The sequence below is a fragment of the Pieris rapae genome, chromosome 12, assembly GCF_905147795.1.
Source record: "Pieris rapae chromosome 12, ilPieRapa1.1, whole genome shotgun sequence".
NCBI classification, from domain to species: domain Eukaryota; kingdom Metazoa; phylum Arthropoda; class Insecta; order Lepidoptera; family Pieridae; genus Pieris; species Pieris rapae.
The window spans coordinates 4,198,465-4,223,157 of NC_059520.1; the positions used below are offsets into that span (position 1 = coordinate 4,198,465).

General features: G+C 32.3%; 1 protein-coding gene across 1 annotated transcript in view; it reads left to right on the forward strand.

Annotated features, from left to right (window-relative positions):
• Positions 1-24,693, forward strand: part of LOC110993714 (beta-1,4-glucuronyltransferase 1) — a 42,400-nt gene that overhangs the window by 7,305 nt on the left and 10,402 nt on the right. Inside the window, exon 2 of the mRNA XM_022260064.2 lies at positions 11,765-12,544. Coding sequence (XP_022115756.1) covers positions 11,943-12,544 — 602 coding nt within the window. The 5' untranslated portion in view covers positions 11,765-11,942. The remainder of the gene's footprint in view (positions 1-11,764; positions 12,545-24,693) is intronic.

Genomic DNA, 24,693 nt, shown 5'->3' on the forward strand with positions numbered 1-24,693 from the left:
CGTTAATACTACTGACGTAAGGGCGTTCACGCAGTCTGCTACTTAATGATGTATATTTGTCTTGATTTTACCTCCTTCGTTGGATTTTTGTGTTTATTCTAGTAGAAAGTACGGAAATTAGACATCTGTGTTTTTTTTCAATGAAAATTTTATAGAACTGACATTAAATATCAATCTAATATCACTAAACTAGTGGTTGCCTGGAAGAAAGCGATAGGGCCGGGCCGCCAGTTACCCTACTTTTCATTTAATTATGTTCAGTTTTTATATTGTAATGTAACGAACTGTTAATAAATAAATAATAGTTTTAACTGCGACTATTATTGATGTTTAGGAAACGTTATTTTACACCTGGACACCGGGATCATGTTATAAATTCAATTAATAACTATGTCTCGCAGCAAGAACTCCATAGTAGAAATTGGGTGTTAATACAGTCAATTCATAAATATAAAGAAGGTTTATGACATTAATAAAGCGCTCTTCCGTCGCCTATGTGATACAAAAGTTATAATATAACTGTTTAAGTAAATAAGACGGTTAGTAATAGTAGTAATCTAGGTTTCTTGCTATTATTCTGTTCTGGTGTAATACGATATCTAATTAGCAACATTTATAGTTGACTGGCTAGAATATAATATAAGGATAAAGTTCAGCCCACAACATACATAGAAAGGAATGTTAACAATGTCACAATACAAAGTGAAAAGGACAACTCAATGCCATAAACCTCATAAAACACGAATGAGCTCTTGACAACTCAAAGGTTAAATTGTTAGTCTATTGAGACACGGCACTTAGCATTCTCTGAAACTTGAATAAGGCATACTTGGATTCGATCCAAGCGTAAATGTTTACAAAACCGTACTCAACGGAAATGTTCGCTTTTAAACAAAATTCTCAGGTGAAGTATTGAAACTTTCCGTTAAAATATAAATATTTAACCTTTATAACGCTGTTCATTCGTATGCTCGGGACCTTTTAATGTATTTGACAATATCAGGGACATATATGACCCAGGATGCGATAATTAATTTATTTATTTTATTTTTCACATTTAGGTACAAAAACAGAAAACAGATTAATTACATACATAAAATTATTACACACTAAACAACATTTAAAAATCTGACTTCCAGTTATATCTGTACACAGCATTTACACTAAATATCAACTAAACAACATACACATATCAAACCGAATGACAAAAAAATAAAAAATAAAAGAAAAAAATATATCTATACATACACACACACACATGTTTATATACATATACATTAATCAATTAAATTAGTAATTAAGGTTAATAATGGTAGGAATCTAGTAGATCCTGGAGAATATCGCGTTTTATAACTTTTAGTATATCTATACAAATATATGGTCCCAGTAGATAGAAACTTAAGTGTTTGAGTTGACCTACTTTTTTAATGTCGATGTAACTATATTATTAAATTGCCTAACAGGGATCAGTGGCATGAGGCGTCTGTCTCATCCGAGGTTTGTCGGAGTCTATTTATCGACTGTTGAAAACCAGTAAAAGTAATTTTCCAATTAATGTACATATACACAAAAAATGTTCAAGTGCACGGGTGATAATTGAAAATTTAAGTTGGCGCCCGGTAAATACAGCCGACCGAATTAAAGGTGACAGGGACCAATTTTTTTATTTGTTTTAGATTTCTATTATAAAAAAATATTGTAAATACTTATTACATATAAACTTAATTTATTTAATTATCCCACATTTAAATGTCTTATCACATCGGATGCCAATCACATTCTGAATGCCCTTGCCAACATGGATTTCGTAGTAAATGTGTTTCATTTGACACAATTGTACTCGAATCATTTTGCATGCACGTTTATTTATTTCAACACTGATATCAAGTTACCGTCGTTTTAATTGAAAACGTTTTAATTGTCTAAAATTGCGTTTACCTATTTATTCTAAAGTCGTGTTTGAACCCTGGCACCAATAATTTTCTTTTTCACGAACACCCTAAAAATCTTACAACACACAAGACAATTATGAGTGAATTTGACATTTCTCTCTGAATCGTCGATGTATTACATGCACAAAGCTTATGAGCCACTCTTTCTATAAGGAAATAAGAATTAAAGCCGAAGAAATTTTTAATAATAAATATATAATTAATTTGGAATTGTAAATATATTTTTAAGGATTTAATGAATTCGCTATAATCACTCTCTCGCAATAATATCAGACCAGGAGTCAAACTTGAGGATTGCCTGCTCTCTTAAAAATCATATATAACGATCACTTGGCATTAAAACCGAAGATAATTTTTAAAGATGTCGCAAAATGCAAAAATGTATCCATGCAAAATTAGATCGTAAGGTCGTTTACTTTCCGATTATAACCGATACTAAGTTTACGTTAATTTCACGCCTAATTAAGAATCAAGGTCTATCCAATGATCCGTGGCTTAAAGTTTAATGAGATCCAATAAAAAAATCGTTTAAATTTCAATAAGAAAGGGCTTGAAGAGGCTGATATCTCTGGTAAAGTAGCGAAAAAGAATTGTTTCATTATATCCATCTTACAGGATTTTAAATAGATAAAATTTTTTATTTACTGTATTTTGCACAGAGCATCCTTATTTACTTAATGTTTTTACTGTTTATCACACGCATAACCACATACAATTGTGTGTAATATATTATATGATAGTAAAGCGGTCGAAAATGACCCTTAAAAACGAAACAGACGTAGATAACATGAACATCGATTACCACTTAAAACTCAACAATTAATTGCGGATTTCGGTAGCCGAACATAACCTACCGTTGCATTGGTGCCGATGTCCTAACAGCTTTTCGTATTTCTCAGAAAAAAGATTCAAGTGACTCACTCAAGGTCAATGCCCTTGCGTTTTAAATTGATACTTTGTACAGGAAGTGACCGGCACAAATAAAAAAACTGCACTCTCAATAATATGTTATTCAAGAGGGCTCATAATTTTTTTTCCTGACACATTTCATCATAATTTAATGTAATAAATGCAAAATACACTACATCTGTTAAGCAAATTGCCGTTCTAATAATTTATATTGTTGATACGTGTTGAATCTTAAAATATTTTTCGGATTCAACCAAGAATAAAAGTTCTATGTGTATATCGATCTTTTTTGGTTACTTATGATTAACAATAGTACTTTGTTACTTCTTTATTAACTTGTCTTGTTTGTCTAGCCCCTACAGCTTAATCTAAAAGTTACATATTGTATTAGACGCCGACCATATACAATGCTTAATTTTTAATCCCTAAAAATGTAATATCGTATAGTACTACGTGGTACATTTTTATTTTGATTAGCGGCCATTTTATAGATAAGTTAAACTTCTGTGAACTGTTACAATGTGACCTTTATAAAGTGGCACACGTTTTAAAACTTTTGTTACGTTCACTGGCTCACTAGAGCTTGTTCTTGACATTGCCAGTCACAATGAAAGTGATATAGGGAAAAATTGTCTTGCTCATTTTGTAGCGTCAAAGGTTGAAGCAATACTTGGCTAAGTTATGAAGAATAGTTTTAGTAGAAAGTGAGAGTCTTAATTTTCTGTCCCGTTTTGAATTTCTTATTATATCGTCTGTGCTTTGTTAACTCTATAGTCTACTTCTTCATAAAGTAAAGAGTAACCTCGGATAACATTTTTTTTTCCTACGATGGTAAGTTGGTTTAAGGTTAATAGCTTTAATATGTCACCATTTGTCAATTTTTACGGTATTAACGACCAAAATGATTTTATTAGACAATTGTTTTAAATAAAACGTAGCCAGCATATTTTCATCTCGTAATTACCGCTTTTGTCAAAGGATTCATTTAGAAGCTGTCTATTACTCATTTGTGAAATGCCAAAAAGCGGAATTGATGTTTTGACAGCCAAGCAATCGTGACATAAAGTTATTATGTCGCTGTCGAAAAATTCAAAGGAAGTGGTAAATCTCGTAAAACCTCGAATTTATCGCGAAAACGGTTACCGAAATTACAGATTTCGAAATGATTCAACTTCTCCATAATGAAAGTACCAACAGCTAAGTAATACAACATTTTATTCCTTCCAGAACCATTTCATTCATTGTTAAAGTGATTCTTTGCTTTTGTATTGTGTTAACGGGTCTTTTCACAAAACTACCAACCGTGTTTTGATGGCCATGTCAACCAACCCTCTGACTCATTTACTCAGGGACCCCTCGATATAATTTAAGTCTAGCTCTCGGATATCATAATACGAGGTAAGAGAAAAAATATTATTATGTCAAAGGACATATACGCATCTTCTTGACCTTTATATAAACCAGTTTAGCGTTCTAAATAACACTATCCGACGAGCCTAAAACTATCTCAAATGTTTTAAAGGTTCGTACTAATTTATTTCTATTACATATAGTCTTTATATCTCAGCGTCTTACCCTGGCTTTTACTCCAATTACCTGACGTAATTTTGTAAATTATATGACATACGACCTGTGATGTTTCAATGCGATATCGTATATGAGGAACATCCTTCATCAAGCAATGGCCTTCCACGCATACGTGACTGATATTGCTTTTCCGTATATTTAATATACGCTTGTGATATATTACCTTTGCGTAGAAGCTCGGATTTTTGTTTCTCGTTTTTGGTAATAAAATACTTTCGTATAAGCGGAGTGGTATTGTCTCTCTGGTGGTGAAATTGGACTATGGCTATTCCCTTCTTTCATAACAGGATAAATACAGTTGAAAATAGACAAATGTCAAAATGTGAAATTAAAATACAGACTGATTTCGTCTTACACTTGTTTGTTTACGTATTTAATAAAAAAAAAATTTTTCTTTTCGTAAATGTTTCAACCTTGTTATATAACCTTTTCCCAAATGCATTCTATATGCTATAGAATATCAGCGTATAAAAGCTTCAAATGTTGAAAATGTACATCATATAATTTGTTTTATTTTATATAGAAGTCATTGCCCATTGGCATATACTATGGCGCAATCTTTACCTTTTACCTTCCACACAAAGCTAGGCCATTCAAGTCGTGACTCCGCCAGTTATGTATGCAAGTCGCGATGTTTGCTTCCTGTTAATGGACGACTCGTCTGTCTAGTTATTACGCCCTAAATGAATTACACACACGAATACGTGAACAGTTAATTTTCCTTTCAATATGCTTAAATTGTGATTGTGAGCGAAATTTCAAAATTAAATATTAAACCAAACACTTGTCACACTTGACTGCTGTCAAATTTTAACCACTGTTTTTATAAATTTATAATATTTAAAATGACAAAAATATTTTATAGTATAGAAATATTTTTTTTAATTATGAAACAAATGTATATCGTTAATGAAGAGAATTCTTAACGTCTTTGAAATTAAATTTTCGTTCGATTTTACTTTCTTCCTCTGGCACTGGTTCTATAGTATACAAAAGTTAGGATAATTGTAAAATTTTGAATTCAAATATTATTGTCTTTGATTTACGCGAGTACTACATAATTGAATTTTATAATTATATTGGTTATAAAGTTTATTATTGCATTATTTACATAGCTCGGGAATTTACAGAACTCTTGCTGAGTTATTAATAGTAAAAAAAATATTTAGTTATTAATTTGACTAACAAAACTATATATTTTTAAGTTTACAAAAAATTAAAACACATTTGACATTTTGAAGTTTACAAGTTATGAGCACAAATAAACCGTGAAACTAGTCCGTCATACAAAATGGGTGTAAGAAATTGTTCATTTGTTAAAAGCTTTTTATATGAGTGAACAATACGCTTGCGTTGAATTAAGTATTCTTGATAAATTATTATTCCATTATTTATAGCTATAGTTTCTGCCTCTTAAGCGTATAGAATTTCTTAAAAGACATTTCCATTTATGAACATGTGTTTATTTTGAAAATGACACTATGAGTTTGACACACATTTCAGTATGCGCCTCTGAATACTGAGGCTGTGCGCCAATTTTTTTTCCAAAGGAATTTAACATGTGAGAAAACTTATGCGTTTGTAGAAAAAACCGACGGTGTGTGTCAGACTCATAAGGTTGATCACCTTATAATTAAAATACCAAAAATATTACAGAAAACTGAGGCTCGGACCAATTAAAGCGCTGTTTTTTTATTTATGTCTAAACCTCTATAAGATTCACACTATCACGGTTCTGACTGTCTCTGACTCCAGAAACAAGGCATGGGTGCCAAATTTCCCTTAGTTGAAAATATGCAGAAATAAACGTTCTCATGTAACTAAAGGAAGTAATAGTAAAAGCGACTTCGCCTTAAAAGTAACTTCCCGATTAAAATGACTTTGTAACATACGAAAGCAGCTAATTGCCTCTAAAAGTATAATTTAATTCACTTTCTAAGTATTACACGTGCATATTTAAAGTTGCATCACAAAAATCACTTTGAATATTCCGCAACTTGAACCAATGTCGTCTTATAAATATGTATTACGGTGACATGCAAGTTTTTTTTCAAGGATGTTCTAAAATGCTTTTTATGTAGTTTATAATTTAAGAATAGGAAATTGTTTACACAAATTTCGAAATAACAATCAAGTAGTAATAGCCAGTTCTTGCCTTTTTTATGAACACTAAAGACGAAATAACTGTATAATAAGTGACACAAATTAACGATAACAGATAATAACCTTTCATAATGCGAAAACGCTTTTTTTTGCTGTAGAATTCCTTAATACAGTTCAAAGTGGGCCGTATATGGCATTTAATTGTGTTCGGTTAATATCGTGCCATAAGCACTACTCCAATTACAGACATGCATCACGACCCGATTGACCAATCACAATCAAACGAAGCGCGTTAGTGTTTTGTCTTTCATTAACCATTCTCACTCCCCGACTAGAAGCTTTATCTTTATTCAAATTTAGAACATAACTTTAAGAGATACCGCCATCCATAACCATTAATTCTTTTTTTATAGATAACGCTAAAAGCTTAGACGGTAAATGTAGAAATAAAATCGAACTTAAGGGACGGACCAAATAGGTTGCATATGTTATTGATGATTAATATGGACTGTTCACAGAAATCAATATCTACATTTATAACAAACAACACGCTAAAAGTCTTTTTTGAGAAAAGGGATACTTTTCTTTTACACAATCCCAGAGGCTCTTTTATCTCTGCCTTTTAATAAATTTAAGAAATGTATTAAAGATAAACTGTACAAGCGTACACAGTTTACTATAAAGTTAACGATTATCTTGTTGATTAAAGGGCCTGGGACTAGTCCTAGGCAGGCTACTTCTAATTAATTTGCGATATTTGTTTTAAAATAAGTTTTGTTTGATGATTTGCTATTTTAAAAGAGTATCTAGAGTTTCTTACGCCGGCTTTTTCTCTCGGCCTACACCCTCTGTGTTCTTTAACAATGAGTAGGGATGCCCATTCAAATTTAATGAAGTGTGAATAAGTGATACCTGTATTTTATATTCCAGAATAAAAAAAAAATTTAAGCTCATTAAAGTCCCTCAGTACCAACAAGCTAAAATCTTTGTATTACATGAATTATGATAATCTGTTTGATTATTGTGTAGGTAGGTATATTTATAGAATTTAACCGTTATTAATTAAAATGTTATGATTTGTGGAATCAATAAAGCATTTTCCTGTATTATTAAAATCTACTATACAAAAAAGTGCTTTAATTAAATTGATTGTATTGCCATGAAGGAACTCCATACAATAAATCAAGACCGTTGACGAGATTGAGGTAAAACACTTTCCCTCGAAGGTCGCAACTGAATACACTTGTCACACTTGAATGTTGTGAACGCGTGCGCAGATGATAATAACGTTTTATAATGAGATGAAAACGTTGACACCATTTTCTTTGATTTTCTCTTATCTTCACTTTTTTCAATGTTTGATAGTATACTTTGTTATAGACCAAAACAAATTATATAAAATTGAAATAGAATCAATGAGACGGAAATAGAGTATTTAGAAAGAATATTTGCCATGTCTACCAATTAAAATCAGTATAATGCTAATTAAACGCCCCTACAAAATTTCACACTGCTTCTCGATTAAACCAAGGCACAATCCGATATAATATATAAATTTTATATACATAGGTTAACGCGAAGTCACTAGCACCGACTAGTGCACAATAGTTTCTTTGAATCGAGGTGCCGTTGCAAAGAAAATTTGAAACAGTCACGTAGGTAGAAATTCCTATCATTCCACAGTTTCCAATACAGCTACTTCAATAATTGTTGAGCCGTCAACCGCAAACGCTATACAAAGAACAACGTAGTTTATTGGTTTTGAACATTGCTATACCATATTAACCACAAAAATTTATACGATCGATTGTTATCATCACTTCGATAGGCGTCACAACAATGCGCCTTGTGTCTCAGTCAAAATATCTTAGAATCTGCGTTTTCGGATTTTAAATCTGGAAATTTAAGTTTGGATTTCAATTTTCTAATTGCTAATATGTGTTAAGCTTCTTACAAATTATTTATTGTCACAACTATAATATTAAAATAAACACATGGAATTTCTTACTCTTTATATATTTGTGGTGTAAAAACCAAACATGTAGTTAAATTCACTGTAAGAGAATTCTCGGTCGACGACTTACGACCCATTGTCCTGACCGCTACGACAAAGTAACTCCGGACTCCGGAAGGACCATAAAGGCATGATTTGATGGCCACCAGTAGTGAATAAAATCTATTTTCTCATTCATGATGCTGCATGTTAGTTTTTATCCTATTACAGCGTACTATTGGATCTTGTCATCAGGTTCAGAGATATCAGAAATTATTAGTCCAATAAAAGGTGATGCGTCTCGGTGGTAATGGAATTTTCGTGAGAGATTTGTAGGGATTTTATGCAAACATTACTGAGAGGAATTAACATTTTTTGTCAGTAGTACAACTCACGATAGAAGTAAATAATTTCGTATATTGTTAAGAAACTATATACTTATATCTGCTTTATTTTATTACATCGGTATAGATAATAACTGTGATTATTCACTTTATATCATAGATGAATTCTATATTATATAAACTTATTTCAAACATTTTTCTCTTTGCGAATCGTCTTCAATTTAAATCCCTTCATATTGCGTAATTACCTTTTTATCACTTTCTGTTCAAGCAAATATAGAGTTAGTAATAGTTTACTCACTAAAATAAACATTGCAAAGTGTTTGAAGATCTCACACAGATTAACCGGTCCTAGCCAATGGAGCTATTATATCGTCAGCAGCTCTTTCCACGGTTGGTTGAGAATGCCGCCGGGGCCGCTAGAAAAATCATTAGTACCTATAGTTTGTTATGCTTGATGCACATCATTTAGCCATTTATTTACATTGTTATAAAGGAGTGGAATGTTCCTCAATATTTCTGTTTGATTTTAATATATTCTTACATATTGCAGTTTTGAAATTAGAACTTTGATTTATCTACTATGAATAAAGACATCACACGTGTTTTAGATGACTTCCGTGGGATTTTGACCTTTAAGCAAACAGTGCATGCCTAACTGAGTAGAATATTTAGAAGACATTTGCACCAGATTGCAAAATTACATCAAACGGTATATTACCTGCATTAAATAAAAATAAAAATAAAATAAAATACGTTTATTTTGGAACATAAGATCTTCTAGGTATCACTTATTCCACGTCAATCAATTCAAACTTGTAGGCATCCCTACTCATCGGCAAAGCCAGAGGGTGTAGGCCGAGAGAAAAAGCCGGCGTAAAAAACTCTCGGTACTCTTTTAAAAAAGCAAATCATCAAACAATATTTAAAACAAATATATCAAATTAATTAGAGGCAGCCTGCCCAGCACTAGTCCCAGGCCCTTTTATCAACTAGATAATCAATAACTTTATAGTAAGCCTTTTTACACAGCTTTTCTTTAATACATTTCTTAAATTTATTAAAAGGCAGAGATAAAAGAGCCTCTGGGATTTTATTAAAGAAGAGTATCCCTTTCCCCAAAAAAGAATTACTAACTTTACACAGTCTAGTACGGGGAAATTCCTTATATTAATAGTTTTTGGAGAGGAATCAGTTGCAATGTGACTTAAGAGTCCGTATTCTATGAAAGTATCCCTATACTATCATAGAATACGGACTCTTAAGTTCATCCCTATGCTAAACAATTCGCATTGTGGTGTTCATACGGGCATTTATTCGGGCATTTCAACAAGTAAGCCTCTAGCCTGTTTGTATTTTGTCCCATCAGTTTCTGTAGCTTCATTGTTACCTAATTTAAAATTTATATTACGGATTCAAAATATCAAGGCTATTAAATTAAACTGTTATTAATATTTCACAAACAGGAAGGCTTTCAATGTCGCCAAAACCAGATATCTTCTTATTAATTTGTTATCTGTGTTTTAAATAAAACAGCGTGTAACTGGTGATATATAAGAACATTCTTAATTAAAAATCTTTAAATATTTAAATATTTCTAACATGAGTTTGTCTGCCTTATCGATATATCTTTAATAGGTACACGTATGTTTTTGGTTTATTAGTTTAAGGATGAAGGGTTAACTTAGTATTTACATAATTGAATTTATTATGGTGTTTATTATAAATTATTATTGTTAACGTGTTTAAATCAGCTTTATTAACAATTAACAAATAACCACTCTACATTTAATTATTTCTGAATTTTCCTCATTTAATAAAATATACTACAGATTATTATTTTTTTTTTATTGATAAAAAGCTTGCAAGCGCTTGGCACACTGCTACATCGCTAAAAAAATCACAAAATCCTATAATCCTGGGGCTAATCAAATACAAACAAATTCCACGTCAGATAAAAGCTTAGTCTACAACCATTAATAAAACCAAGTAAATTTATCTTTATTATAATCATATGGCTTATGAGCGATGGGTTGAATTTTTAACTATCTATAAAAAAAAATAGAATGCAAATCCACGAACATTACTTCCAAGCATGATTTATTGTCTGCAAAACTGTGCATGTAAAATAAATGAAGATTTTGTCCAGGCTCAACATTTGAATATCAGAATAGAATATACTGGGTGTAATAGAAAAGATTATGGATTCTCTATAAAACTTGTTGTCACATCATGTTACCTTCTTGAGAATCTAAGATAGTGTGTTAAGGCAACAAGCTGAACCTGAATGTTGTAAATAAGAAGACAGTTATATAAAAACAGTCAATTGTAAATGTAATCCGCTAGAGGCCGGCCATGTATAGAGAAAATATGTTCTAGTCAAGACTTAGATGACATACCTTACCATGGTACAGGACATCACTTATGGCTATAACCGTCTTCGTGATTAATATTAATTTATTCTGAACGAGATAAAAACTAGCAATGTCATTCTCTTTTCATAATCCTTCTCGCTATAGCCTATTTGAGCCTAAGATTAATCGGATACTTGCCCAACCGGCACAGATAATATCAGGATTGCAATGATTTTGCGTTGATAAACGCAGTCCCGAACAAGACTTGCTAATTAAGGATTGACAAGAAATGCTAATCGCAATAGGAATGTTGGATAAAACCGTGATGTGAATATCTAAGATTAGGTTAATTACGTCGTCTGAATACGTGCTAAGCTTCAAGCTTGCATTAAATTATCTGTAACATGTTTGATCTAAAGATTTTTACCGTGTAAAATCTCGTTACTATTTGAACTTATGTCATCGACACGTTCAAGTTTATGAATACTAGTTGATTAATTAAATATGTTTTTCTTGTTGCAGGAGCGAGAATAGTACGAGGCGCCACCACGGCGCCCACATCCACACGCCTGCTGATGTCACAATAAATTGTAATGCTGACACGCACAATACCCCACAGAAGACTACGTCCTAGAGGACGACGGAGGACGTTGTAACAAATAGAGTTCTAAACGTAAGCACAAGTGCCTAAACTACAAAAATGGTGGCTAACCGTCGCAACTTCCTTTTTAGAGTGAGCATTGTGATAAACATAGCTGTGCTGTTATACGCAGCTATGCAGCTATCAGGGAATACGACACCCGGGGTTTATTGGGTCCCCGTCGATGCGGAAAGAACCGCTGAATTTAGATACCTTAATCAAGACAGAAATGATACTTATACCCGATTCGAGTCAAGCGGGAGGAACGTAGAATCCAGTGCTAGAAATTATGAAGAGTCGACGTCTCAGAAAACGCCATCCACCATGGCATCTACGAACAAAACCGCATCTAGTACAGCATCTGTGCCTGAAGTAGACCGAAAAGTAATTAGTGCTGTTCCTGAACCAGATGCATCTAATGCAACTAGTATTGATATAGAGGACGAAGACATTCTATCGCCAACAACTTTGGCGTACCTTCGTACTTTGTTAGGATGCAATGATAGAGATATGCTGCCTCAAACAGAACAGCGTGGAGAGTTCTGGGTATTGAAGAATTTTATACGCGCAGACCACGGACTTTTATCGTGCCATGAGACGATCACATATACGACGCATGCAGGATACGAGTTCCTTGATAATGTACATCCTTTAGTTGAAAGGTGAGTTGTGTTTTTCTACTAGACGCTGTTTATTTGGCTTACTTTGGTTGACACACAACAATATATTTGTAGGCGTCAAGAGAATCATTAGATTTCTTTTTGCGGCTCTAATCAGATTGTGTCGTCACATTCGTATTCGTTAGTGACTGGCTTACCTTCATTACAACAATGGTTTTCACAATGTATGGCTTACTTTTATTTTTATAGTCAATGAGCGATTATTTAATTAAATTACATAATTATATGACATATCGACTGTATTGAATAATGATGTCCGGTTATTAGTTAGAACGATCGAACGTTGGTCAAAAGTATCAAAATACGTTTTAATATTTAGAATAACACAACACAAATTTTTCGAAAGTTTTGCAAGTTGTGTCAGGCCGACTTTTTGAAATGATGAGTTATTACATCGTAATAACCAGTTGCGTTTCATCTTACAAATTCAACTAGCCATCAAGACTGTAGTTATCAATATGGATGGTATACGGAACTGCGGCCGTCCGACTTGCGTCCTGCAAAAGAAAATTGCATACGTGACTATGATTGACCTCTTGTAAACTAGTTTTATCATCATTTCTATATCATTATGTTTTGTATGGCAGTAGGGCACAGTTTTATTGCTGTTGCTGGATCAAAATATAAGAGAAATTATCCGAAATATTAGAGAAAATTATCTTTTCCACTCTACCATTTTTTTTAATTTAAAGACAACATTATTAATATTTTATACTAATAGCAGTATGGATAAGTTAGCTATCTGGAAGCTAGATTGCGTAGGTATTATATTTTTAAATATCTTAATACTGTGTATTTTTTACTAACTAATAAAACTAGTATTTGCCAAAATAATTCTCTTAAACAGTAAAACATTTTTGCACGAAGCACAGCATATGATAGTTTCTCCTTATTGTCCTAAACGTTGGTAATTAAAACATATTTCACCGATACAGATTGCAATTTCTCTACAAAAGGAAGGACGGTATGTCATCTCTTTTTTCTATGACAGTGAGTGATCAAAAATTGCGAAGTTATAGTCTAGTTTGTAGACCAACATTGTGCAAGACGGGGTAAAATTACATACTTTAACAAGTAATGTATCGTCATAGCACGCAACACCAGACAATGGACGGTTCACTGATTAAACATTATTCAAGTTGCATTCCCACAAAACTGGTATAGTTTATAAAACAAAGTTCTTTCACGTCGATGTATTAGCTATCTAATCACAGTGTATTGTATTGGCTATTATCAGCAAAATAATGTATTGAAAAATAATATCACGTTGAACACTTGACGCGTACATATATATGCAATTATAAGATATCAATACTACTGATATCTTTAGGCGATGAGTGGTTTTTTGAAGTTATACTTCTTGTGGCGCCTTAGGGAAAAATATTGAGAGTAAATTTTTACACCAGAGCAGTGTTGGCCTTGTGGCTTCAGCGTGCGACTCTCCTACCTGAGGTCGTAGGTTCGATCCCCGGCTCCGTGCACCAGTGGACTATCTTTCTATGTGCGCATTTAATATTTGCTCGAACGGTGAAGGAAAACTTCGTGAAGAAACCGACATGTCTTGGACCCAAAAAGTCGACGACGTGTGTCAGGCACTGGAGGCTGATCACCTACTTGCCTATTAGATTTAAAAATGATCATGAAACAGATTCAGAAATCTGAGACCAAGACTTAAAGAGGTAGTAGCGCCACTGATTTATTTATTTTTAACTTTTTTACACCGTCTCAAAAAACCGACACCCTGAAATTAGCTATAGTCTACATTATTGTTTTTTGGTATATTTAAATAAACTTTATTTATGCGTTATAATAAAACTTTCAGGTTATTAAATATCTTTTTTTGTAAGTATCTTGTTTGATACAAATGTATAATAAAATTTTTGAAAAGATTTTTATATTGTTACGCCAAAGAAGTGTAACTTCTAACGCGTGTCCATAGTACACACAAAAAGAGTGGCGGAGAGTTTATTGCCAGTTCTTCTCTTCCGTTCTATGCCCTTTATTTGAGAACTGGCGGTAAATGTAAGATTAGAAGCATTTTATGTATATTTTTTTGTCGTTCATAAGTGTTAAGTGTAAGACTTTAATTGAATTGAACATACCTTTTATTATCTATTTCTTGTACGCGTACACTAAATACCAGATACGGTAAATATTACTTTTAAAAACTGTTTAAAATACTAAAACTAGATTTTTGATAAAATATTTCAATTCGTTACGATTCATAATTTTTACATATAATAATCATAATGCGTCGTTCAGATTTATGATGTTTCTAGGAAATAGGAATTCGGAAATATATCAAGTTTTATCATGTTTATCGAACTCGTTTCATTTGGTTGTGAAGGTCGAAGCTGATAATTTGAGAATCACATATTATATTAGCTTTATACTTTACAGTTTTTGTAATAATTATCCATTACTATACATTTAGTGTCCCGGATCATCAATATTTCTCGGTTATATAAAAATGTATACTAAATATTTATTATTCTTTTATTGCTTTTTGTTAAGAATAGTCTTAACATATTCCTCGTAATTGATTTTGTTCAATTGCAATCTTTGTTATATTATTTTTTCTCTGGTATTGACGTTTTTTTTTTCATATAAAAAGTCGACATATCCGAGGCAGTCACATGCTGCATCCTTAACTGACAGTATATATATAGTAGCAAGTATACTCTGTGGTAACATTTAAACATATGTTTTGTTTTATTCTCTGTAAATACCTATAAAACTAGTTGATCTACAGAGGCCGCAATAAAATTATAATATCAAAAAGCCGTAGAAGCCAACAGCGCGCATCATTCATCACTTAGCCTTCCTAAATAAAAAAGACAATAAAATAAAACCGTACGCCATCCGACAGTAAATTACCGGCCTTTGTTTTCATTGCAACATGCAACCGCAACCAAGATTCGAGCGAAAGAATCTTCATAATTAGGTGTTGCTTCTATTTCTATAAGAATTACGAAATACTAAAGTCCATTCTATTTCTTTATGTTAAATGTCAAGTAAATGCAATCGTAACTAATTATGTTATAGAAAATGGCCAATGATTGCTTACAACACACTCGAACACGTGTCAATCTTTATTCACATCAGAAAACTCTTTGAAGTTAATATGTACCTATTCGATAATATCGTCCGAAGGTAATTTAATTATTTTGTAGGTTACGTCAGTATCCTCATGAGGTCACTCACTAACTTCATCAATAAAATACAATTTCCTTATCAATTAAAAATTATTAAGTTTTTATTCATATAAAGTATAAGTATACCACTATCTTCTTACCTACTACGCGTTGTTGATACTTGAACTTGTGTAATAAAAAGTTTAATTATGTATTTGATTTGAATGCCGTATTAGTGTTCGTAAATATTTATTCACGTTTCATTGATTGATATCGGATGCTGACCACGAATTAAATTCTACAGTAATTTATCACGGGCTGAACTTAAGTGAAGTGGAAGTGATTTATGAACACTAGCATATTGCAGATTATTGATTTTGCGCTGGCAGTTAACCAATAAGGTTCTATAGAAAAGCTCTGTACTGAGTAAACTTATGCAACTTATGCATACAAGCGTTTGATAAAGAAATGTTAGACGCGTATACTTTATGATAAAAATGTGACTTTTTTTTGTGTTATCGCATTTCTTGTTGAGCATTTCGTTAATCGTTGGTCTTTTTCACCCTTTCCCTATCCTAAAAGAGCGTGTGACAGCAAAACGTCAACCCCTTGCCGCTGACTGCGCAAAAGCATGTTCACATTGCCCCCGAATTGCCATTTGGTCGCTCCGAGAAGCCTGTGAAGTGCCCAGGAGACTTCTGTGCTTCTGGAAGGAGCTGGGCTGGCTTAAGTAGCCAGGGCTTTACGCAAAACGGACCAATTTCGAGTCTAGTTGCGGAAACTGAGCCCACCTACCTTACCTTACCTTACCTTGCCCCCGTCGCCATCTTTTAATTAAAAATTTTCGTTCAATATTTTCCTTCGTATAATCCGGATATACGCAGTGATCGCAACAAATTGTGCTTTGATTTAGATAAAGAAAGAAAGAAAGAAATAACTTTATTAGACACAAAATACATTAATTGTTTCTATAAAGTAGAGTGCACTGGCCCCCACACTAGGATTCCCTGTGTTGTGGGCAGCCAGTCTCTTCCTTTTACATCTAAACGTTACTTAATTAATTAATTAGATGATATGCGCATCTCCATGAAATTACAACCACAATAGAAGCACAAACATATCGCTTGCGAGAAGCAGTTACGGGGGTTCCAAAACATTGTGGATACGCGGCTTTTCGCCCATAACCCGGATAGGCGGGTTTTCGACCTTATAAAAAGCCGCAAAGGCATCGCATCTTATTTCAACCAACATTGCGGGTCGGCATGACGCATTAATGTTGCCTCGTCATTGATCAAATTAAAATGGGATTTCTTCGTATTCGAATTTGCGTCAGTATCGTTTTGCTTGCGACTCTAGAAAATTGTTTGTAACTTATCTTTCCCTCAGTGAACAGTATAATAACACCGCTTAATGTTATCGTAGGATTCGCAACACGCAACCGGGTGATAGGTCCACAGGATTCACGGTTGAATGAACTCTAACAAATTATTCATTACTGCATTTTTTACCGAACTTATTGTGCAATGGATTTATTTTTATAAATAAATACTATGACTAACCTAACTTAGGTTAACATGGTTTTTGCTAAGAAAAACGCAAATGGAGGTACATATATACATTTATCGGCAAGATTGACTGACTGCTATATTTTTAATATTTTAAACATTACGGTAACCTATCGAATGGTTAACAAAATAATTATTTAGTCAAAAAGACAGAAGTTACTTAACATTAAAATTCTATGTCCTTTAAGGGGATTGATATGACTTCAAACTAAATTCTGTACCATGAATATTATATTAAATAGTTAAACCAATTATGTAGATACAAAAATAGATAATAAAAGCGACGTTCAAAACCGTTTAACTAAATTAGTTTCGGCCCCAAGCCATTCATTTTCCGCACGGCCTCGTCATCGTTTCATATTGCCTTTAATCGAATCCAAAACCAGTTCAATCTATTAACATTCCACAAATTCCATCACTAAAAGTGAAAATGTGTGAATCGATGTGACACCGATTATTATACATTGCGTGCTTTATGCTTTATGTCAAGGAGAAATCATTTGACAGTTCTTCAAACTATAGGATTAATTTTTAACACCATCTATTTTTGTTTTTTAATTGAAAAATAACAAGCATGAGCACTTAACAGCTTTGGTCATTAAGTACGTTCTTACCGTATTTAAAGAAATAAAAATTATTCATGACAAAAAGGTTAAGGAAAAATTGAAATATTGCCAGACCTATTTTAAGATTTGGCTGAACCATTAACTATTATTATGTAAAATCCAAAGCCTTATTTTTGATGTGTAGATTAAACGATATCCTTTATGTTAAATTTGTATTGATTATTTATTGTTGATTAGCGGTTATAGACCAGTGCCGAAGCCTTCAAAAATAGTAAAAAATGAAAAAAAATTACAGTAGGATGAAACCCATTAGAAATGCAGGGGAATATGATCAAACTGAAAGGAAAAATAAATTACGGTCGATCCGAGTTCGGGAAGTGGGAGGGGGGTGACTTTTACTTGACGTGACCGAAGGTCACTCAGGTATATAAATTATCTTAAAACAGCAATAAATAGGCATCTACAAATATTATTTACAGAAGATTCTACAACTTTTTCAAAATATTGTAGATGTCTTATTAAATATTAACTTTATTAACTTATTTGTTTGTTAATTATAGAAGTATATTTTAATTTGCAATTTTTTCGTTTATCAATGAAGCATGAAATCTTACGTTTTTTGAGTAATTAAAGTGTAAATTTTAATAAATACCTCAAAATTGTATATAATTAAAAGAAAATTTTCGAATTTGAGGTTTTTTCAATTTTTTGCATTTTCTAATAATATTTCCTATAGTAATGTATATTTTTTTTACACCATCAGAAAGTAGATATTTCAACGAACAAAAAGCCCCCAAACTTTTTGAAAAAAGCTGAAATTTTGACGTCAGAATTTTCGATTGAAAATTAGGCTGCTTTTTTGATATTAAGTTAAAATGAGGCGAAAAAATTAATATTTTTAATCAAATAAATTACAGTAAGTTAATAATAAGGTAAGTTTTCACTAAATTTCGTAGAAAAAAAAACTTTTTAAAAAAGATATAAATAAAAAACCAAAAACTTGGTTTTTTGAATTTTTCACCTAAATTTTGAGGTTATGTGAAAAAATTGTAAATACCAAAGTTGTAGATCTTTTTATGACCTACAACTTTGCCATTTAACTTTTTTCCATAGGACTGGTAGTTTTGCCGGAAATCAAGATAAACAATTTTTCCCCCTTAAAAGTCACCCCCCTCCCACTTCCCGAACTCGGATCGACCGTAATTTATTTTTCCTTTCATTTTGATCATATTCCCCTGCATTTCTAATGGGTTTCATCCTACTGTAATTTTTTTTGGTTTCAAAAATTATCGACACTGGTCTATTATTAATTATGTATACGTCGAATAACGTGCACGTGTAAAATCCCCTTTTTTTCACATTGCGCCCCTTGTAACTGTATTTTTTATGATTCAAAGTAAGGAAGGAAAAACCTATGAGTTGTTTCCCATGATAAACCTTAATATATTTACAAATAAAATTTAACAATTCCTTTGAAGGGAAACAAAATATATACTTAGGTATTTTAGTAGTTTTGTTATAAGGGTTTTTTTACGAAGTTGTTTTATGTCACACAATATATCCATCGTTCATTATAACATAAATTAAGTAATTTTAAGAATACATTTTATTTTGTTTTTCAGGTCAGATAATTAAAACGTCCAAACAAAAGTATTTAAGTAGACTAATTTGCTGTCTTTATTATCCTATTGCGTGACTGATGTAGGTGTAGTAATATTCTTTTAATTAATAACGCTAAATATTTTAACTATGTGTGATGAGAATTAAACTTTATATAGTCTAAAGCAGATAGTAGTTACAGCATAGTGCTCTTATCGGTCATTACAATGAATTGGCGTTTTGTATGGAAGCTGCATATTTTAAAGTTTTAGTTTGCCATCTTATACGCATTTATTGATCCCTTTACTAAAAAACACTTGAACGGCAATTAATAAAATCTTAAATTACGACTGCCCCATCAGTGTTGAATTATTTATCTTGGAAGAAGGTATCCAAATTTAGAAAAAGATGGTGGTAATCTGTTAGAGCAAGGTCCAAGGAGTACGGTGGATCTCTTAATCATTCCAATTGAATCTCCTCTATTTCTTTATTTTGGTAGGAGTCTGTTGTGGAGTGTTGTGCGTCTAGCGTTGTCGTGAATCAGCAGTGTTGACTGACTGACAGACTTTTTGCATTGCAGCTAGCTTTTTCATCATGGTGTGTAGTTGTTGGTAACTTTTTCGGAGTTAATTTTCGTTTGGGACACGATTTGGCTGATTTGGCTGTATTCAATCATTGCGATGAGTGCTTCTGATAATCGTACAGGATCCATTTCATTTATTCGACAGGTCATTAAATCGATTTCAAAACCTAATATAAAATACATATTGAAGTCTGTTAAGGAAAACACTAACGGATTGTTTGATAATATTTTTCGTGTATTAGTATTATTAAAACAATATAAAGCTTTGCGTACTTACGCTTCATAACCGATTAAAAATTTGATCCGCTAGACTGCAATTGAAAGCTCAAGATTTCGTAATCAAAAGCTTTGTTGGATGCAACTTACAGATGATGTAACAAGGTGTTGCAATATGAATCAAATAATGCAATACTTATAAGATTTCTATCATTACTTCGTGTTGTGGGCCACTTAAAGAATTTTATCATTTGATCACAGGCATTATTCGTGAGTTACTTAAAATTATTACTTATTTGTTTTTGTTTTTAATCATAATAAATTTATATTAATTTTATCTATTCATAATTGCTACTGTATTTCTTAAACCAACATTTTACCGCGTATAAAATAGTATTAAGGATAAATATAGTTAGTTTTGCATTTTTGTGTACCTTCTTCTAAATAAAAATGACGCAAAGAAAAGTGTTTTCTATCGACGCAAAAGCTTTATTAATTTACAAATATTGCTTTATAGGAATTAAATGCTGTAATAACCATACTATTACTTTATTGAATCAAGGTTAACATTAGCTAGATTACAAATGATAGATTTATAAACGACCATTTAAATTGTTTCACGTGGAGGTGGTAATGATAGAACCTGTTTGCACGACATCACCCACGTGCGCACGAAATCCAAATGATCTAATTCTTCGGCGCATGCTCAATCTCCGTGAAGTGATTTGACACCAAGATCTACTTAATGTGTGATGTTAATGTGCAATAGTGTTACTAATTTATTCCAAATAGAAAATATAAGCGGCATTTCTAAAAATCGAACTTCCATCTGAATTTCGATTCATTGTAGAAATATCAAAAAATATTTGATATGATATAATTATGATCTATCATGATCATCAAATATTTTTTGATTAGATCGCACAAACCAAAATATCTTTATTGATTAGATAAAACTCGCCTTTCTTATGGTTTGGGACTTGAAATAATACAAATACTACTTAATCTTTTTTATTACACAAATCTCACTCCAATACACAAATACATTACCTTTGACGTAGCTGTACTGTGTATAGATCATCAGGCCTGTTTCTATGCGTGTTTCTTCGGTTTTCTTACAGCAGTGCCATGTATCCTTAAAGACGCATTTAAGAAAGAAAGAAAAAAAATTATTATAGATAATATAAATGGATATTTAGTTAAAAATAAAGTGCACTAGTATCCCTGTGTTGTGAATAGCCTCTCCCTTTTGTCATGTTAACGGTAAATGACAATAATAATAACTTACATTTTATATTAAAACCATTGTAGCAAGTGTAGTTTTAAGAAAGTGGTTAAATAATTTATTAATGCTACGTAGACATATTACTTATTACATATTGTTTTTGTTTGTAATAAATAATATGTCTATGTCTAAATATAAATAAATAAATAAAAATTACTTTATTTGACTCAAAACAAACATTACATATACAATATTCACTTTGGTTAACCTTATAGATAATATACATCTATGAGCACTAGCGTTTAAAATAAAATATTCCTCTGAAGGAAAGCGTCTTCTAGGTAGCTTTGATTTGGTGTGGTCTGTGTTTGATTCGAACTAACGTTAAACTAAACACTTTAATAAATACCATCAAGTTGTGACCGGAACTGTGTAATTAACGTTATTGGTTTAAGTAACTGTAATATTAAAAACAGCCTACATTTTACACTTGTGTCTACGAGTTATTTCTTGTTTGATTCTTACATAATATTTGTTCGAATTGTGTTATAAATATAAAGTATTCCGATAATGATGTAGTGCTTTAGAAAGCTTTAGAAATTCCTTAATTGAATCGTTGCATGCGAAGGTGGATACAACGAATGCATCTGATAACACGCTAGACCATAACGGCACCATATTATCACACGATTTTTGAACATTAAAAATCTCTTATAATGTCATGGAAGGGTAAATTCAAATTCTAAAATTATTTATTCATGTAGGTAACATAATGTACACTTATGAACGTCAAAAAATAAATATACAGTAAATGCTTCTAATTTTAGTTCAGTTCAGTTCTCAAATCAAGGGCGTAGAACGGAAGAGCAGAACTGGCAATAAACTCTCCGCCACTCTTTTTAATCGCCAAGTTTTTTCTCTTACACAAAGTTTGTAAAGAGCTGCACTGCACCTAATACAAGAGAATTCAGCCGGGACCTTTGATGTTGGTCAATATATCTCTTGGAATTTGTGATATCCTATCATTTTTACCATACCACACTCTAGATATGCTGATTATCAGATAGTATTTTAGGATTGCACAGTTTTTTTTAGAACAGGGGGCAAACGGGCAGAAGGCTCACCTGATGTTAAGTAATACCGCCGCCCATGGACACTCAATGCCAGAGGGCTCGCGAGTGCGTTGCGGGCCTTTTAAGAAGTTTGAGAAGTGACTTGATACTATTTTGAAAGTTTTTTAGTATGAAACACGTCTAGATAGAGATAGCGAAACTAAGGAGTGGTTCGCGTGAGCTCTGACATTGAGTAATGAGACGGCGTGAGATGCCTCGAAATTGAAGTATGTTTTATTTTAATGAACCCACAGTAATGTAGGCCGACCGTTGGCTCTTACAAATGACGAAAGATGAAGTCTTGATTGATTTTAGAATGCGGAAACCAATTACGCTGGAAATCTATCTTCTAATCACCTCAGATATTGGTGCGGATATGCGTGCATCGCAGAAAATTATTCTGTACTGTTATTTAGATTACCGAAGAATGGACGCTCGTAAACGCAGCCTTTTCATGATTACCAAGCGTACCCATTAACTTATTTTACTGCTAAATCTAAGCCCTGTGATAAAGGTTTTAATTAATATGTGTTCTAGAGCTGAGCAATTTCCGAATGTCGATTATGTTTTATAACCTATAAAACATACAGCTTAATCACTATCTATAAAATTGAAATACGTACGTAGTTAAATGGCAGAACATGATAAATTTATAATAACGGTTTTCTTATAATTAGTATGAAGATTATTGCACGAATTACTGTGAACGGTCTTATAATGATAAGCACGTAGCGGAGTTTTTGCAAGCGGCGATGAATTTAAAACAGTGCCATCAGAATGCAAAGGCAGAGGATGGCCTTGCGGTATGTCCAGATGTAGCCATCTCCCATTACGGAATCTCCATCTTAACACGCCTGTACAGTTATCCGCATAGCGACTAGCTGCATGTGGGTTAAACATTTGTAGGGGAAAATTTAATTTATCGTTTGTGAGAAAATTCTTAATTGTGTGTGCCGCTACGGTTTGATTTCGTGTGCTCCTTTTAATTGTGCTTAATGTACGCTGTAATTGTTGTTCTAACATCTTTAGTATTTGTATGGAGCGAGACTTTAATGTTCATGACTAATCTTAATTTTGACTCGCGCATGAAAATTGTATACAGCTTTGAACCATGCTTACCCTAAATGCGATACAATGGCGTGACCTATGCAGGCTTTACAATAGAATTTGTCCGTTCCTGATGAATTTGCAGCCAAGTGCATGAGGCAGCCATTAATATTAATAACACGCACACAACAAATGCGCAGTTTCTCGCAAACATTGAAAGGCTGTCGAAGGGGACGGCCCCCATCCGTCATCTTGTCAGACTAATTCGTTTTTGTTTATTGATCGAAGTCTAGCCGAAGGCGAAATTTTATTTAAATTCTAGCGTCTAAAGTAAAAATTAGATATATGTAGTCATTACTCGTCATATCATGCATGCCATTTCATCCGATACCTTAAAATTATGATTTCAGTTTTGAATTACATATTTACATTGAAAATAACAATTGTTCGTATATTTTTTAGTGATTTGTATAGCGCTTATATAGAAAGTAAGTGTAAATAAGATTCATTGTAAGCAATTTTAGTATGTATTTCCATAAAATACGTTTATTTTGGAACATAAGATAGACAGATATCACTTACAGCCTCAACATAGTAGGCTGCGTACTTTGTTCTTAAATTGGTTACTATAAAAATTAAATTAATATTGAGTAATTTTCAATATGTTGTACTTATATTTCAATCAGAAAATCCTTTCATAGATATTCAGATATAATACATATTATACTATACAGATAGTGTAATATGTATTATATATTTAATTTGACTTATGTAATATGTTAAATAACTGTCGAGAGTATGCATGTTTGTTGAGGTGAAATTTTTCGTTTGCATAAAGCGGTGAAATTCGAGACATCGGAATCTCCCAGTTAAATGTTTGATATCATTATCTAAGTCGTAAAAATACAAAACTGTAATTCCTCTTAATTTCTCCTTATCTAAGAAAGATATATTTTGTAACACTAGATAGTGCTTAACTGATATTTTTCGTGTATGTGTATACATTTAAGATAAAATTTATCTTGAGTTAATTTTTTTAATGTAAAAGTTGAGCAGTTTTATAATATTGATGTTGAAAATCTTC